This window comes from Rhinolophus ferrumequinum, chromosome 19 (genome assembly GCF_004115265.2).
Source record: "Rhinolophus ferrumequinum isolate MPI-CBG mRhiFer1 chromosome 19, mRhiFer1_v1.p, whole genome shotgun sequence".
Taxonomy (NCBI): Eukaryota; Metazoa; Chordata; class Mammalia; order Chiroptera; family Rhinolophidae; genus Rhinolophus; species Rhinolophus ferrumequinum.
The window spans coordinates 52,475,732-52,493,340 of record NC_046302.1 but is presented as its reverse complement, the minus strand read 5'-3'; the positions used below and the strand labels follow the sequence as shown (position 1 = coordinate 52,493,340).

General features: G+C 35.0%; 1 protein-coding gene across 2 annotated transcripts in view; it reads left to right on the top strand.

The window, feature by feature from the left end:
• The window catches only part of CDH19 (cadherin 19), a 55,421-nt gene extending 49,060 nt beyond the window's left edge, over positions 1-6,361 (top strand). Inside the window, exons 10-12 of one of the 2 annotated variants that reach the window (XM_033135609.1) lie at positions 1,972-2,089; positions 3,446-3,697; positions 5,079-6,361. In XM_033135609.1, the coding sequence (XP_032991500.1) occupies positions 1,972-2,089; positions 3,446-3,697; positions 5,079-5,548 (840 nt within the window). In that variant the 3' untranslated portion in view covers positions 5,549-6,361. Of the gene's footprint in view, positions 1-1,971; positions 2,090-3,445; positions 3,698-5,057 lie in introns of both variants that reach the window. The other variant, XM_033135608.1, reaches the window with a different exon arrangement.
• The last annotated feature ends 11,248 nt before the right edge of the window (positions 6,362-17,609 follow it).

Sequence of the window (17,609 nt, the reverse complement as noted above, 5' to 3'; positions counted from 1 at the left end):
TAGTTGGTGGAGAAATGAATATGAGCTGATTTTTTAAATCAGGATAATTAATCTGGGGAGGATATTTCAGTAAGCTGGCTCATGTGCGCCTCTTTTTTTTAGGAAAAAAAAATCAGTGCAAAGTTATCGATAGAGAGAGATGATTGTATTTCTTCCCTTGATCATCTTAAAAGTTAAATACTATTTTTCCTTTAATAAATTAGTCTACTATGTACATCAGTGGCTTCCTAGTTTTGTAAAGCGGTGGAACCCAATAAAATAGACGGAAGCCCAATTCACAAACAAATGTAAGTGGTGGTATGTTCATTGAAAAGGGGACAGAGTGTTGAAACCTATGCATATTCCGTTTACCTATACATACGTCTAGGGTAGTTTGATTAATTAAAAGTATTTAAATATATATATATATATATATATATATATATATATATATATATATATATATATATATAATAAAATCTCTCCAATGTTCTTAAGCCTTCATATATGAAAGGGAGACATTTTCAATATTTAGTCAAATGTATGTGTCTAAAATAGAAAGTCTGATAGCAAGATAAAACTATTCCTTGTCTAAAAATCAAGACTGCGCATACCAACAAGATAAATTTGATTTTTTTTTTTACAATTTGCTATCAATCTTAATTGAACAAATGTGCCTTTATTGTGATTATTCATAATATTCAAGGAACCACCAGCCTATGGAAATTCAACATGACAATATTTTCATGAAGAAAATACATAGTAGATATGTACTATCAATGAGCACTTTGGCAAGCTAAGACATATAATCCTAAAAATGAATCCTTAAAGTTAAGTATTAGTATCTCCATTTTTTAAGCTTAGAAAACTTGTAAGAGGTACCTGCCTTTCATCCCAGCTACACAAAGTCTTCTGGTAAGGAGACTAAAAGCATTACCTTGAAGTGATACACATTTATTGTTGTTGGCATGGATTGAATGAAAATATGTTTTCTCTTATTCGATTATTTAATGAACACTATATGATTATGATTTAATTAGAAATGTTATGAAAAGAAAGAATCGATACAGAGAAATAATGTGTAAATTGCATGAGTTTCATGGGCTCTTTATGCATGTGGCGAGATAGCTATTCTTTGAAGTATAACATTACAAATTTTAGGTCTTTCATCTTGCAACAAAGGATATTTTTGTTTGACACACTGTTAAAAGCTCTTTAATTCTAGAAAATTCGAAACGATAACTTGTATGATCAATTTACTTTGATTTCCAGAATTAATCACCATCTCACTATGTAATCTTGACAACATATCTCCTTTCTGACAATAATGAACTAGTCGACTGACAGATACATTCATGTCTTGAAAGAAAATAATTAATTGAGAACTAATTCATTTATAACTGCATTGCTTCACTTTTTTTATGATTGAAGATAGAGAAAGGAACTTATTTGATGTGGGACACTTTTCCTATAGTCTTTGTGTCAAAGGAAATCAACTACATTGCCCCTAAATTTTAAATGTGTTATTTCCTTAAATCAACTTAAAAACTCATTACTTTAGCAAATATTTTAGTAACATAATAACTTTACTACAGTTATGCTCTCAATATAAGCAATAAATATGCAATGTCAGCAAATCATAATGGCTGACACTCAGATAAGGAAGGGAGAAGAAAGAAGGAAGGAAGAAATCTAGGCGGGAAGGATGGGGGTGAGTGTTAATATAGCAGCAGTACTTTGAGAAGTCTAACAAACTCAGCTTATGGAAACCATCTGGTCCATCAACAAAAATCTATTTATTCTGTAATACAAAACACTCTTTTGAAAGGGGTAAGTAAAGGTATTTTTAACCTGAAAAATATGTTAATATTTTGATAGTTAACCTCTGAAGTGTCTATAAAGATTTTGGTAAAGCTAATAGTAATAATAATAACAACAGTGATCTTATTCTTGAATCAAAGAAAAAAATCACTTTTTCTACTTTTCTTCTAGATAATTCAGATCATCAGTGCAGTGGATAGAGATGAATCTATAGAAGATCACCATTTTTACTTTAATTTATCTGTGGAAGACTCAAAGAACGCTAGTTTTGCAATCATTGATAATCAAGGTAATTCCATTGACTCATGATGGCTTTTGATCCATTCTTTTAGAATCGTGCTTGATTTGAAGGGAACTTATAGCTTTGCTATTTATACTGTTATTACAACGTGATAATGTTGAGATACAGCGCAAGAAATGGAAATGTAAAACAAAATCCAAAGTCAAGCTCTGAAAACACTAGCCCCATTTTCCACTGGATTGCTTTAAATTAGAAACATTTTTTCAAGTAATCAGTGGCTGTAAGTTTTTGTAAAATCTGAATGACCCTACAAATATAATTGGAGTTCTGGCACAATGTTTCCATCATGTTATGGAACTCAAACTCCAATCTATGTCTGGGGAAGAAAATGATACATACTTAACTTGTAGTCATGTTAGCTCAATTGATTCAAATATATTTGGAGTCATTAATTATGGCTATAAATATATAAAATTGATTTTATATTCTTCTTTTTTCCTTCAAAATGAAATGATTATGTCAATCTAAGGATAGAGTGTTCTAAAGGATTTCGTATGGAGAGAGAATTGCTTTTCTTTCCGTACAGAAGTGGACTGACTTTATAGAAAGCCACTCTTTTTTCTCTTTCACCCCAGTAAAATATTTTTATCATCATATGGATTTCTATTTTAATTTTCTTTCTATCCCAAAGATATGAATCACCATTGGACTTATTACTCAAGCATCTGTAACCAAAAGCTGCAGCTGTCCTTCATGACAGCCGAGTTAAATTTTGTTCTGGGGTAGATCATCTGCTGGGAGAATAAATGCAGACATGTTATGTCCTTTTTGTCCTCATCAAATTCCCCAATGAAGGAAACTCAGACTCAGGATAAGCACTCAACTATCAATATAAGACATAAGATGTAGCTTAGATTTAGTTATGTTAATATGAAAATAAGGCACTGATGCAAAATAAATATGTACTGAAACAGAAAAATAAAATAATTGACCAGGTTTAATATTTGTGGTTATAAATACGCTATCTTATTAAAAAAAATGTAAACTCCCCAATCTGTCTAGTAACTAAAATCAAAAGAGTTTTATAGACTTCAAGAGCAAGATGGAGAGTTGGTTTAAAAAGACAATTTGGGGAAATTCATAACTGACATACATTTTGGAGGTCTTCCATTTTGTTTGCATTTTCTAGTTTGTGTCTTCTAAAGTTTGTCGTATTTCTACAGGAAATATTTTGGGGGAGAGAAATACCAAAAAGAAAGAAAAAGGAAAACACAGTACTGAGGCGGAAGAAATTGCACTGAAAAAAGTTATTTAGATATCTATGCTATTACTGCTAGTACCTATGCCTGGTACGAATCTATTTTATATTGTTGAAAAAATGATGCACGTGGATTTTTGTTTTAGATAACACAGCTGTAATTTTGACTAATAGAACCGGTTTTAGCCTTCAAGAAGAGCCTGTCTTCTACATATCCATCTTAATTGCTGACAATGGAATCCCATCACTGACGAGTACAAACACCCTCAGCATTCACGTCTGTGACTGTGATGACGATGGCAGTACACACAGCTGCAGTAATAAGGATTTTATGCTTTCCATAGCATTCAGGACAAAGATCATAATCGCTGTTCTGATATGCGTCGTGGTAATATTTGGTAAGCAGTACCGAACTGTGTATATCTTCATTTATTGAAAATGACATGAAAAACATAGAGAAGAATTAATTCCGTTATAGCAGCATGCATAACATTTAGAGGGAGGACATGACGTCAACCAATAGTAGTTTTTCAGAAAGTTTTATGAGCGCCCTCTCCAATTCATAGATTTAGAAATTATTTATTAGACCCCTTTCTATTTCAACCATATATCTCAGATGAGTTTTAGAATAAGTACTTGAATTTAAACGTGATGTCTTTCTTTAATTCAAGAGCACTGTTTCAGTGTTTTAAATGTAAGTTTTATATAAATTATTACCTAATATATTTATCTTTGTGATAAATTGCTTCAAATTTGGCTTAAGTCCTGTATATGAAATTCTGAACAGCCACATGACAGCCAAGATTGAGTAAGAATTAACTATCCTTGATACACACACACACACACATACACACACACACACACACACACGAGTGCGCGCACACACACACTTTTTTTTTTAAATAATAAAGTGTTCTGAAATTGTTCTGTTTCTACTTGATGTTAAAATTACCTTATTAGTAAATATTTATTGTGGACATACCAATCTTATGATTAGAAACTTGATAGTTTGGAATTTCTGAAAATAATGTGTTATCACAGAGCACAGATTCTGAATCAATTATCTGATTTTGAATGCCAGTTTTCAGTTTCCTTGCTGTGTGACTCTGGGCATACGATTTAACATCTGTGCTTCAGTTTGTCCATCTTCAATAGGGAAGGATACTCATATATGGATAATACAATGAAACCTATGAATACATGCAAAGCTTTTAGAAAAATGCCTGATACACACTATGTAGTCAGTAATTATTAACTTAGAAAATAATTATGCCACAAAATTTCCCTCAATGGGGACCATCGAACTCGTCCATTATGCTTAACTTCTATTAAACAGTATCATTGATTGCTAAATTGACATATACATGTAGATTGGAACTTTTTCCCTTGTTTTGCTTTGTTCTATTTCCAATGGAGAAGAAAAAATAAAATTTAAAGTTTTAAATGGATCATCATCAAAAGCATTGCACTGTATTTTCATGATATTTTACTACTCTCAATAATCAACCGGAATGATTGTTATGCTTCCCTATGTTATTTTGCAAGCCCCTTTTGCAAATTTTCCATAGCAAACCTATCTTTTTGTCTTGGCATTGTAACATCTAAGCTTATGTCTTGAGCATGTAACAAAAGCAAGGATTGTAAAGTTTATTATAAATAATGCAATACTTAATATATATCATATCATATCATATCATATATCATATCATATCATATCATATCATATGTGTTAATCTTCTGGTGTGCTTCCTTTGTCAGGGTTTATTTTTCTGATCCTAGGTCTGAAACATCGAAGAAAGCAGTCTCTGTTTCCGGAGAAAGGTGAAGACTTCAGAGAGAATATATTCAGATATGATGATGAAGGGGGCGGAGAAGAAGACACAGAGGCCTTTGACATTGCAGAGCTGAGGAACAGCGCCACCATGCGGGAGCGGAAGGCTCGGAAAACCACCCCTGCGGACATCCGGAGCCTGTACAGGCAGTCGTTGCAGGTTGGCCCAGACAGCGCCATATTCAGGAAATTCATCCGAGAAAAGCTCGAAGAAGCTGACACCGACCCTTGTGCCCCTCCTTTTGATTCCCTCCAGACCTATGCTTTTGAGGGAACAGGGTCATTGGCTGGCTCCCTGAGCTCCCTAGGATCAGCAGTCTCCGATCAGGATGAAAATTATGATTACCTTAATGAGCTGGGACCTCGCTTTAAAAGATTAGCATGCATGTTTGGTTCTGCTATGCCGCCAAATAATTAGGGCTTTTAAATTAAAAATAAATAAATAAATAAATGCTAATGTGTCCTGGGGCAAGCTGGTAGTCTCTTGGTAAAGAGTTGCATGCCCTAGTTCTCTGGGGAGAAGAAGAAACAAAAAAAGAAAATGACCTGATTTATAGTGTTTTCTATATATGAAAACACTATTTACTCTTGGAGTAGATGCTCTGTGGTTATTTCAATCCACCCATAATGTTGTCACGGAATGCAGATGTGGGAAGAGATGCCAGCAATCAGCTCTTGGATGCCAGTGCAAGCCAACTCTAGCATACCACTGACATAGTCTTCTAGCATTTTCTTCAGCACCATCCAATACAGATTCTCAAAGTTTGTGAATGTTTAATGTGAGAAAGGCACTGAACCTAGACTATCTCAATATAATCTCACTTAAATGTTTATTAAATCTTACCAAGTAAGAGAACAGTGTTTATGTGTGTTAAGTTCCTGATATTATACAGAGATAAACACCTAGGAAAATATGGATAATTATATAAAACTTGAAAAAGCTATTCAGTTTACATGAATAAGCAAGTTTCTTACTAGGATTCTGTAATTCATTCGACTTTGATGTTTTAAAATCTTTGTCAAGACCACACTTTAAAACTGATTCCATATTTAGACAGATAATTTGTATATTTTAATTAATCTAATATATAACGTGTTGTATTATTTTTTTATATTACAGCTGTGTATGAAAAGAGGCATAAAATATATTTAGGAGTATTTCATAAATTGTTTTCTTGTGTAACCAAAACATATCTTTATCATGTCACAATACAATGACAAAATACATGTCAACATTTATTCAGCATTAAATTTAAACTTTATGAAAATGGTGGAAAGTGTGAAAAAAATGAATTTTATTGCTACTAAAAATGATAGAGGTAAATGAAAGGAGTGTTAGATTGAAACTTGAATTAATATCCATTCTAATATTATGACCAATTGCACTGACTCTTACCATGCATAGGATAAAAAATGACAAAATTCTCAGCATTTCTTTTTTATTAAGAGCTTAGAATATGACTTATTCCTCAGTGTCATTTTTATTATGGAATATGAAATTAGGCACAGTAGTTACTTTTATTGTAACATTATGAAGGAAGAATGATAAGCTGCTGGACATAAACTTTATAGTAATATTAGATAATAAGATAAAACACTTTAATTTGAGCCAACTTTTTAAGAATGATCCTTATTATTCTATTCTAAATCCAGATGGGATTCAAAATTCATAGTTTGAAGAGAAAGATAGTAGGGAATACAATGTCCCAATAATCGGTTTATATGTTCATTTTTTATTAATAGCATGTGAAGCTAAGCTGAACCAAATTGGCCATATGTTTAAATCAAATGTTTTGAATAATTGTGAGCTAAAGTTAGAGTAGTTGAATGGTTACAATATTTTTGTTCTGTACTTTCACATGTAAATATCCATACCATGTAATAGAAGTTTTTCACCAATATCAATTAGGTACCATTAAGTTGGTGACACAGATATCATAAGTTAAGAAAAGCCTAAGAATATCAGAGTTGAAATGCAGCAATTTAGAAAGATATTAAAAGTAGATGAGAGGACCTAAACTGTAGTAAATCCTTATGTATTCATATTCATATCTATATCATATTTACTTAAGGAAGAGTAAGAAAACAAAAGAAGATTTAGAAAGAGTGAAAACTTGCAAGCAAAATAGAAATGTATGAGTTGAGAGAACATTTATATTTCTATCATATTAATGTAAAAATTGTAGAGTATAGTTAAGTTTTTATTAATTATTCCATGAAGAAATTTTCCCTGAATTTAAAAAAATAATGCGAGACAATCTTAGCTGAAGAACCGGAAAGTATGATAAACAACAGATGAAGCAATCCATGGAAAATAGATTAAAAAAGTAAATAAATAGGGTGTTCTGGGGATGCAGAAAGTTCTGTCATGGATGAAAACCTTATAAACAACTTTTCAGTTTGGATGAACACCTTATAAAAATGCACATTGATGCAGTATATGCATGAACAGGGCTTAATGTTTGTGTCCAGTGTCATTAAGCAGATGTGTTAAAATACTGGTTTAGTCAATGATAACATTGTCAATCCTAGGATACACAGCAGAATTGCATGCCTGGTTGCATATCAGCTAGTCTGAATAGTGTCCTTTTAAACTATATCATAAAGTGCTATGTAATTCTACTACAGAAGTTACAATATCCTAGATATTATACTTAGTGATTTTTCAATAACCATTTTAATCTTTTTCCAGTCACATGGGTGTTGCAAGAACACAGCTGTATCCTACGTTAAAGACCTGGCATTACAATCTCATTTTTGTAAAACTAATAAAGGCTCAGTCAATGCAGATGTTCATGAAAATAGCACAGCTTCACATTGATACCTGAAGTACTTAACTCACAGGGTTTTGCGTAAGTCTTAAATAACGAATGGTTGGAACAGGAAAACATTTAGTCCTTTAAAGAATCAGACAAACTTAGCAATAATAGTTGTGCACTCAGGGCACGTGCTTGAGCCTCACAGATCTGAGTTTGAAGTAGTTCATTTTTATCTAAAGAACATTGTGGATTTCGTCAAACTGCCTAATCTTTCTGGGTCTGACTCTGTATGTAATCTGTGAAACGAGGCCCGATCCCCCTATGTCACATGACAGCTGTGAAGAGGATGTAAAACACGCAACACAAACGTTTGTACATGACAAGCGATAAGGGCTCGGTTTAACAGTGTCATTCTGATGGCTGGTGCTATTCTGCAGGAAAACACAGATTCCTTTTTTTTCCTTGCACTGATTGATCCCAACAGCACATTTGAGATATAAATCAGTATCCTGACCTGACCCATGAAGGCATATATTATCCTGTCCCTGTTTATGTCTGCAGCTTCTTAACTCTTCCAATAACATCTTCTAGGGCTGAAATAATCTTCCTCCAAAACTTTCTATTGTTCAATCCCTCATTTCATTCATGTCTGTGATCATCTGTGGTTTTCTCAGAAAAGCCTAGCTGATCACTGTCCCCAATGTGACTCTTGCTCTGCCTTGCTCTTTATCAAATCGCTTAGCCACCTGGAATTATTACATGTTGTATATTTTACTTTTTATTGTCTTTATCCTTATTAGAATGCAAACTATAAGTGGGCAAGGAATTGTCTGTTCTTCTTGTCTAAAATTGTTTCTAGCACATAGTAAGTGACCAATAAATATGTCTTAAATGAATGTAATAATGAATCCCAATCAATACTTGGTCACGACTAGAAGCCATATTGACTTTTGTTGAATATTAATATAGAATTAATTTATTTTCAAAATATAATAGGTTAGCAATGGGTAGTAATTGGGTAAAGAACTAAGAAATTATAAGAATTTGGCATATAGTTTCTAGAAATTATTTGAGTTTGGCATTTTAGCTTTTTTGGATTTATTGATATTGTACCTGGAATAAAAAAAAAAAAAAAGAAATGAGTTAGAATGTTCAGTCAGAACAGGTCCTTTGATGATTGTGGTAGAAAATCTCAAAGGAGTAAGTTCCCATGAAGTGTGACGAACATGAAAACATGTGCAATGCCTGAGATTTTTCAGAGTACAACTTAGTAACCAACACATGGTTAAGTTACAGGGCCACTGAGACCCTACAAGGTAAGCTTCATGTTCTAGGTGATGAGAAGGGACATTGACTATCGCACACCTTAAAGACTGGGAGACTAAGCTGGGAGTTAAATGGACGAAAGGTATATGTGGCTTTTTCATACGTCTGTCTAGTTATGTCTGTCTGTTCTATCTATCTTCTATCTATATCTGTCTTTCATCTATTGAGAGAAACTGTGATTTCTTGGAGGAGGAGAGACGAGCATCTCAATCACAGAGTAGATTGAGACCTATTAGAATGTGTTGCCACCTTTTGTACCTAGAGCTCTGAGGACGGGAGGCTGACTGACTGGTCCAAAATGTCAGGGAAAGCAAGGGCCACAGCTGGGCACAATGCAGTTCCTAGCCTGTGACAGGCAAAGCTGCATGAGTCCCCCATAGGTTAAATGACTGCAGCTGTAGAAACTTTTGCACAGAAGGTAGGAGCTGAGAGGGAGTTTAAATCAGTCATCTAAATAATATGTCACACAGGCTAAGGAGCAATGGGAACCTCAAGTGCTTAAAATGTCTGCGGATGCCCCAAGCAGGGGCCCCAGGATAGAGTGGCAGCGGTTGAATAGTCAGATGCTTGTCATCACACACTCTGGCTGTGAAAATCTGATAGCAACAGCCATGCTCACCATCGCCCACGTCCTCTCTCCAGGCCTACCTAGTCAGCTAAGGCCCCAAAGCAGCAGAGAAAATGGGAGATGGTGAGAGAGGGAACCTTCCATTGGATGTGAATTTAAAGTCTTCTGGTACCTGAAAGGGGGAGTTAAAACAAAAAACAAACAAAACTGTTTGGCAATGACCAGAAACTGTGCAAACTGAGATTTGGCTAAGGCGCACATTAGAAAGGTCAATGCAAATGTGTCTAAAAACTGAATAAAATAAAACATTTTCATGATGTCCTCTTCAAGTTATAAACTAATCAATAAACTGGATACATTAGCATATCAAATTAATTTGGCATTCCATATAGTTCAAATAATTTAAATTTGATTTTCTAATATACACCATAAGCAAAATATGAAAAATTATATATAATTTATCGTGTTCTTAAAACATTTGAGAGCATATTAAAATAGTTTACACAACTTTATTTCATGCCATTCCTTTGTGCTTACTCATTTTAATATTTAAATTGTGATATCTTCTAGTGAGCTCTGCTGTGTAAAGTGATTTATCTCAGCTACAAGTAAAGCTGGACATGGAAAATACCATTTATTCGCAATACATAGGGTTAAAAATCTATAGAATGTTTTTTCTAAAAAAAGGCAGTGGAGATGATGGATGATATTCACATAATTTCATTATATTACTTCATTGCATGCTAGTGAGAGTAAGCAGTCGATGAAGAACATTTTTAATTATTTGCCAGTTGTTAATATTCCTTTGTTGTGTAAACTTTGGCAAGTTATTTAAAACTTTATTTTTTGGTAGCTTCATCTGTATAATGTGGATATCAAGAATACATAACTCATCGCACTATTTTAGGAATTAACTGAATAATACATGTAAAGAATGAGCTGTGCCAAATGCATGGCAAACACAATGTTTATACCTGTTATTATTACTAATATAATAATTGTTATTATATTATAAGGTTTATCTTTAAAATGCTCTTAGACAATTCTTACTCTAGAATTAATTGGACAAAAAGAAAACAAGTTAATTTAAGACAATAATTATCCTCTTGTTACTGCCCCCGCCACTTGACCCTTCCAGAATAATATTGCATGATTACCAAAAGAAAAGAAAATTGCTCAAGTTAAATGTTATGCATGAGATGTTCTGATTGAAAGCCATTCCTCTATGACATTTGTTTGTGAAAAAAAAGAAACTGCTAAATTAAGTAGTAACCAAGTTTTGTGGCAACTTTTTATAGGCATACATATTTTAGGGGAAAAAAACTATCAAAAAAGAAAGGATTAGTTTTGCTCAATTTGTAGCTAATGAATAAATGAAATTATTTCTATGTTCTATTAGAACTACGTGGAAGAAGTAAAAGAAACATGTTATTGGCTCCAAGAAAAAGCTTTCAATCCTCTTGTTAATATCAAACATCTGATAACCATAGTTCTAATTTTATATTAAGAATTTATAATTAAGTTACAAAGCAGATAATACAGAATGAAATGCTGCACCTTTGGCTCCCATCTATATTCTCCTGTCCTATCTCTTTTTAAAAACAAAATGTAAGCACACATTGCCATATGTTCTTTGATGACTAAGTTTTTAATCATCTCTGCTTCTTTTATCCAATCTTAGCGCTCAGGAAAGTTCAAGGCAATTGTTCCAGCTCTTATGACACCTCAGATTTCAGAAACTTCTTGCTTATCCCAAGTGACCTCTACATTATTTTGGAAGCTTCCACTGCAGAGCCAATGATCCAATTTTAGCTCTCTTTAAAAGTTAACACATATGTATCTGCACCTGACATATTAATTTACATAGAGGGAATTTCACCCAGTTGTTTGAAAATGTACTAAGTTTTACTAATTGTATCAATAAAATTACAAGTTGATAAATCATATAGTGGATTCATAGTAACTTACCATTATCCCCCATTGTTCAAATAATCTGTCTCAATAACACAGTTTTTGAGTACAAAATTTTCTCTTTTTTAAAAAATATTACCTGTAGTCATGTTACTTTAATTTTTTTTCCATAAATACTTGAAAAGGAAATCTGTACCAAAGAACATGCTAGGAAAATTTTTGAAGTGTGAAAATTCTATTTCTCTCACTTGTGTTCACTCCTCAGTAAGTAAATAACTAACATGGAAGATTTTATCTAGCAGTATGTACTGAGCATCTTCAAGTTGAGTGCTGTGTAATAAACCCTTAATAAAATTGTAACAAATGAGATCTCTGTGTCATAACCTGTAAAAATAACGGCGAGGAACTCTTGGAGATGAAGTAATAGCATGTGGCCAGGATGACAGGTTGGTGCTCAGGTGAGACTAGGTGCTGAGCTCAGCTTCCCTCCACAGAAATCACTGCTTCTTGGACTCACTGAGTTATGCTACTGGCCACAAAAAGGTAAATATTTATAATGAGAGGATTTGTATTTTTTCCAATTTTTTTTTCTAAATAAACCAACAAAGCTGTTACCCTAAATCTCTCTAGCTCTTTTTATTTTTCAGCAGGTATATTTCCAGGCCCCATTCTAAGTGTTTTCCCCCTCCACCCCCAAAGTGTTTTCTCATTTAATCCTCTATTATATGAGAAGGAACTGATGTGATTCTCAGGATACTAATAAAGAAACTGGGACAAAGAGAGACTGTTCATATGCCTGACGTCGTATACCTGATAAGTAGTAATAATATACACTCAGGCACGCACGCTAATTTTCGATTCCTAGCTTTTACCTGTTACACCACACCCCCCCGCATTTACATCACTTCCTTAAGTCATTAACTCAAGCTTTAACAGTGTTTATTTCCTAATAAGTTTTTGTTACTGTAGATGTTATGGCTACATATTAATGTTATGTACACATAGACAGGATAGAGTTGATTAGCATTTATTTTTCAAAACACATGTATCCATTTTTGTATTATTATTACCTAGACAGTTTTTATCAAAATGAAATGCCAGCATTTTTTATTTTACCATTATTATTATATATCATTCATATTGCTACTAATAAACCATGGAAATGACACACTGAAAACATATGTGGGCACAGAAGAAACATTGATTATTGAAGAACATTTATTCTTAAATTATTATCATATTAGGTAATAATATACCAACTCAGTATATTAATTTACTTAATATGTCTTATATTTTTTCCTGTCCATACTAACAAAGAGCAAAGAAATGTGTGTGTGTGTGTGTGTGTTTGTGCGCGCGCATGCGCGCGCGCGATTTTTATATTGTTATGAACAGCAAATAAAAGGAGCGAAAGAAAGAAAGAACATTAAGGCAAGAGTATGGTCAAAACACTGAATTCACATTGGAGAATTCAGAGCAACTACCATTCACTTGCATTGCTTCTGCCACAACCCCTGCTTCGTCCTTTGCTCTCCCATTTCGGCATTTTCTGTATGATATATCACTCACAATAAATGTGCTTGATTTTTGTGTCTTTTATTCATTACTTAATCCTCCACCAAAGATAGAGATTAGCTGCTTTTAAGCAATGTGCTTTGAGATTCATAGAGACTGAGAACTGAGTACTCACGATTTCTGAATGATTCTGATGTGGTTGGGTAACACAAAGTAAGCTTACAGAAATAAACAGATCTGATTATCTGACTTATTTTAGCAGTTATCTGTGCTCCAGGAACAAGAACAAAATGATAAGCTTGACATGTTCCTTTGACTTTCCCCTTCTGATATCAGACTGCATGGTCTCTATCTATCATATCAAAGAGTGTAGTCCTCCCTGATTAAAGGAGACAGAAACTGACCAGGAGATGACCCCAAATACCAACATAAAAGGCACCATCCCTACAGAGCACCAGGTCAAGTCTATCAATTGCCCTAACACATATCCACTTCATGCAGGCTGAAAACAGAGATGTTTCCATTTCGTTCACAGTATGGTTGTGGTACAAAATTGACACACTGAGAAGCACATCAATCACCCAATCTTTTGCACATCTGAATTGTAATTGATTTTATTTTTGAGCTTCCAAAATATATATTTAAACATGCTATTGGTTTTTAAGGTGGCCAACGTAGAATGATACAAGTCCATTTAATTTGAAGTTTTTTCTTGAAATTCCATATTTAAAAACGTTTTCTGATCAAATTTAGGGCAAAAAAAGACATGCAAATCTTTATGATAATAAACCTGGAAAGAGTGAAAACAAGAAAGAGAGAAAATAAGTCAGGAGTGACACATCTAAACACATTTTCAAAGGGCAAATGTGCTTAAGTGACGACAGCTCTCCATTTCTACTCTCCTTGGTGGGAAGTATATGATCTAAAATCCTCCCTCTCTAGTATTTTTATAGAAAATATTAGAAATGGCAGGAGGCAATTATTAGCACGGATTCAGTACTGCATTCCTACCCAGGTAATTAAAATGCCTTGTGCCTTTTACTCTTGCTGAAATGAAGCTGGACCCTGATCTGGCCAAAGCAAGGCATACAAGTCATGGCCACGTGTGCTCCCGCAGGGGGTGCATTCTCCTCACTTGTACTTAGATGGAAGACTATGGGCCATGCTGCATTTTGCATCATGGGAAATATTACCATTATCGGCTCAGAGGAAGAGAATGTCGTTAAATATGTATAAGGAAGTAGCAACACTGACACAGAAGTTTCTATCACGTTAAAATCAAAATTTCTTATGATTTCCAGGTTTTTAAATTATTGGTTTACAACACTAGTAGAAAATAATAGATTTACTAGAATACATAGAGAGAACTAGACCTGAAAGTTATATCTCAGGCCTTTATGAGTGAATCATCTTAGAGTATTTAACATTCCAGATGGCAGAAGGGTTTCTGCCATTGTAAATCATTTGTCAGTGTACAATGGGTTCTCTTTTCTAATTAAATCAGTCGCACAAAGCTTTTGGAACCTCGGGAATGGAACTCAGAGAGCATTATGGGGGCAGTGCTATTCACTTCCAATCTTGCCTTACAATTCTGCAAACAAAATGCCGCTTTCTATGGCACATACACTACTCCCTGAGGCAGATTTGAACCCAAATTGTCCTGTCCCTAGTCACTTCCACTTATTTTCCTACTGTAGATAACATTACCAAATCAGGGTACTTCATTATGACCTCTAATTGCTTTTCTGAAAGGTCGGATGCTTAAATGTATTAAATGTGTTCAACATAGCAACAGTCCCAGGGAGAGACATAGGGATCCCAACTGTGTCATCACCTTTATAAAGCAATTCAAGGTGCTTTTCTTCCAGGCAGCTCCTTAATTCCAATAGAAATGATCTGATGTGTAGCTTTTACAATTAGCCTTTGTCTTAAGACATCGCCCCCAATGTGAGAAAATCAGAAGAAGAATGAATTTTGAAATAACATACCTGTAGTGCTTTGCATTATTAATACAAGAGTTAAGGGTTACCGCTTTGGAATTCTCAAGTCTTAGTACATATTCTTTTGGGAAGTACAGTGTGTCATCAACATTGTTAAAAAGATTAAATCTTATGCAGTTACACCAATGAAACTACTTGTAAGACAATATGTCCCTGACATGTCCTTCAACTAAAATGTGGCAAGAGGTAAAAATGCAAATTTTTGAAGTTTTTTGGTTACTTAAGCAACTATTTTCTTCAAAAGATGCATTTGAATAATAATGTTAAATATCACTAAAATGGGATCTCTACGTGCTGCCTGTAATGCTCCACTTTGAGGATGAGTTGGCTCAGGTAACTAAGCGCTACACGAGTATACGTAGACATCCACTCACTCTCTAAGCACCTCACAGAATTGTGCAAAGGAAAATGCTGTCATCTATATCCTACATATAAATGCCATTGTCTCTGGGTGGGTATGTCTCTGATAAGGTCTTTTCCCCTGAAGAGTAGGCCATGGCCATATGCTGTACTCTAGGCTCTCCGAGAACACTCTGGGTGTATTTTCACAACGGTTACCTTTCCTTTCCCACTGCCAGAAACACAAGGAAACGTTACTTTTTCTTTCCTTTCTTCCTTCCTCCCTTTCTTCTCCTTTTCCTTCTTTTTTTTTTTTTTTTTTTTTTTTTTTTTTTTTGTCTCTCCACCTGCTGGATTTCCAGACGGGAAATCCACAAAAGACTGCAGCTCCCAGAAATTTCTCACTCTCCTGATATCCATGCTCAGTCTCCTGCAATTCACCCCCATAGCCAGCTGCAGGCCCCAGGAGCTGATGGTCCAGGGCAGCCAATCAAGCTATGACCCGCTTCACCTGTGTGTATAAGGTCCCACTTGGCGGTTTGCCCTGTGCTGGCAGCTGCATATTGGTTCTCCAGCGGGTTGAAGGAGCATCCTTGTGAGGACACAGCCAGGAGAGCAGTTTCCAGGCATGACAATCGTTGATTCACTTGTCATTATTATTGTAAGAATGAGGTTGACATCCTCCAAGCTCTTCACCCTGTGTTGCTTGTTGTACGTGAAGTCTCTCCCCAAAATGTGAGCAAGGTAAAGGGAGAGGGTGAAGATGGCGTCCCCCAGCAGGAGCAGGTGGAGGGGGAGCTAAGGATCCCCTGGCTGAGAAGGATGCAGTGATGGCACCCTACGGTCTTCATTCCTGAAGCAGCTCCCAGCAGGACCCTGACCGTCGGGCCGGCGCTTTAAGGTTAGCAAATGAGCTTTTTTTTACATAAAGTCTGGGTGCTTTTGAAGGGGCTCCTTCTGCACTGGGGCCTGGGGAGAGCCTTCTAAAAATGATTTCCTGGTTTGCTGCAGGCGTGTGGGTGTCCTAGTCCCGAGCTCCGTTGGTTTTCAAAGCTACATGTTTGGGGAGCTCCTCTCTCAGTCGCAGGTCTTACAGGTTGGTTGCTCAACATGGGGTTCAGACCTGTCGCTGCTCAGGAGAAGCTCTGGGTTCTGAGTTCCCTCTGATGGGGGATTGCGTCTTCTCATTACTGTAGTGTTGAAATTTGAAATTCTTTGTGGCACTTTGTGAACTCCACACAGTGGTCAGTAAATCTTTCTGACAGAATCAGATAGGAAATATCTTCAGCTTGCTGTGCATATGATCTCTACTGCAACTTTTCAACGTTTGCTTTCATGGTATAGAACAGCCATAGAAAACACACACATTAGCAGGATTGGCTACGTTCCCTTAAAGCATAGTTTGTAAAAACAGGCAGCTTGCCTACGGGTTGTAGTTTTCTAATCCTTGTTGTAGGATATTCTTTGGAAATCCAATACATACCTAGCTCTATTTCTGTACTTTAGTGTTTTAAATAATGATTTCTTGTCAATGTCTTAAGAGTTAAACAAATGATGTGACATTTGTCTGCATTATGCTTACAAAACGTGCTCTATGGGATGTTGGAAAGTAATTGAAATTCCCTGCTTCAGTTTATTCATGGGCAACATCAAGCATGGTAATATCTATCTGACAGGAGGACAGAACTGAGGGAAACAATTTAGAGAGTCATAACTTCCCTAAGCCTATTACAGCTCTTTGTGGGAGTACACACCTGCTTTTTATACTTGGCCTGTTTTTAAAGATCAAATATAAAATGTATTATAAATGATAAGATACTAGGTACTTAAGATTTGTTATAATTACAAGTGGTAAACATATTCTTTCCTTTACAGTCAGGGAAATCTTATCTAAGCTTCTAATTAAATATATCCCAGTGTATTGAAGCAATATTCAATCCATGAATTAATTGATCAGCAATTACCTTTTTATCCCTGGTTCTCTGGCATTTTCACTCCTTGAAAGAGTAGAAGGTTTTGTCTGTTGCCTCTGCTTTACCTCGGCTTGGTTCAAAGAAGATT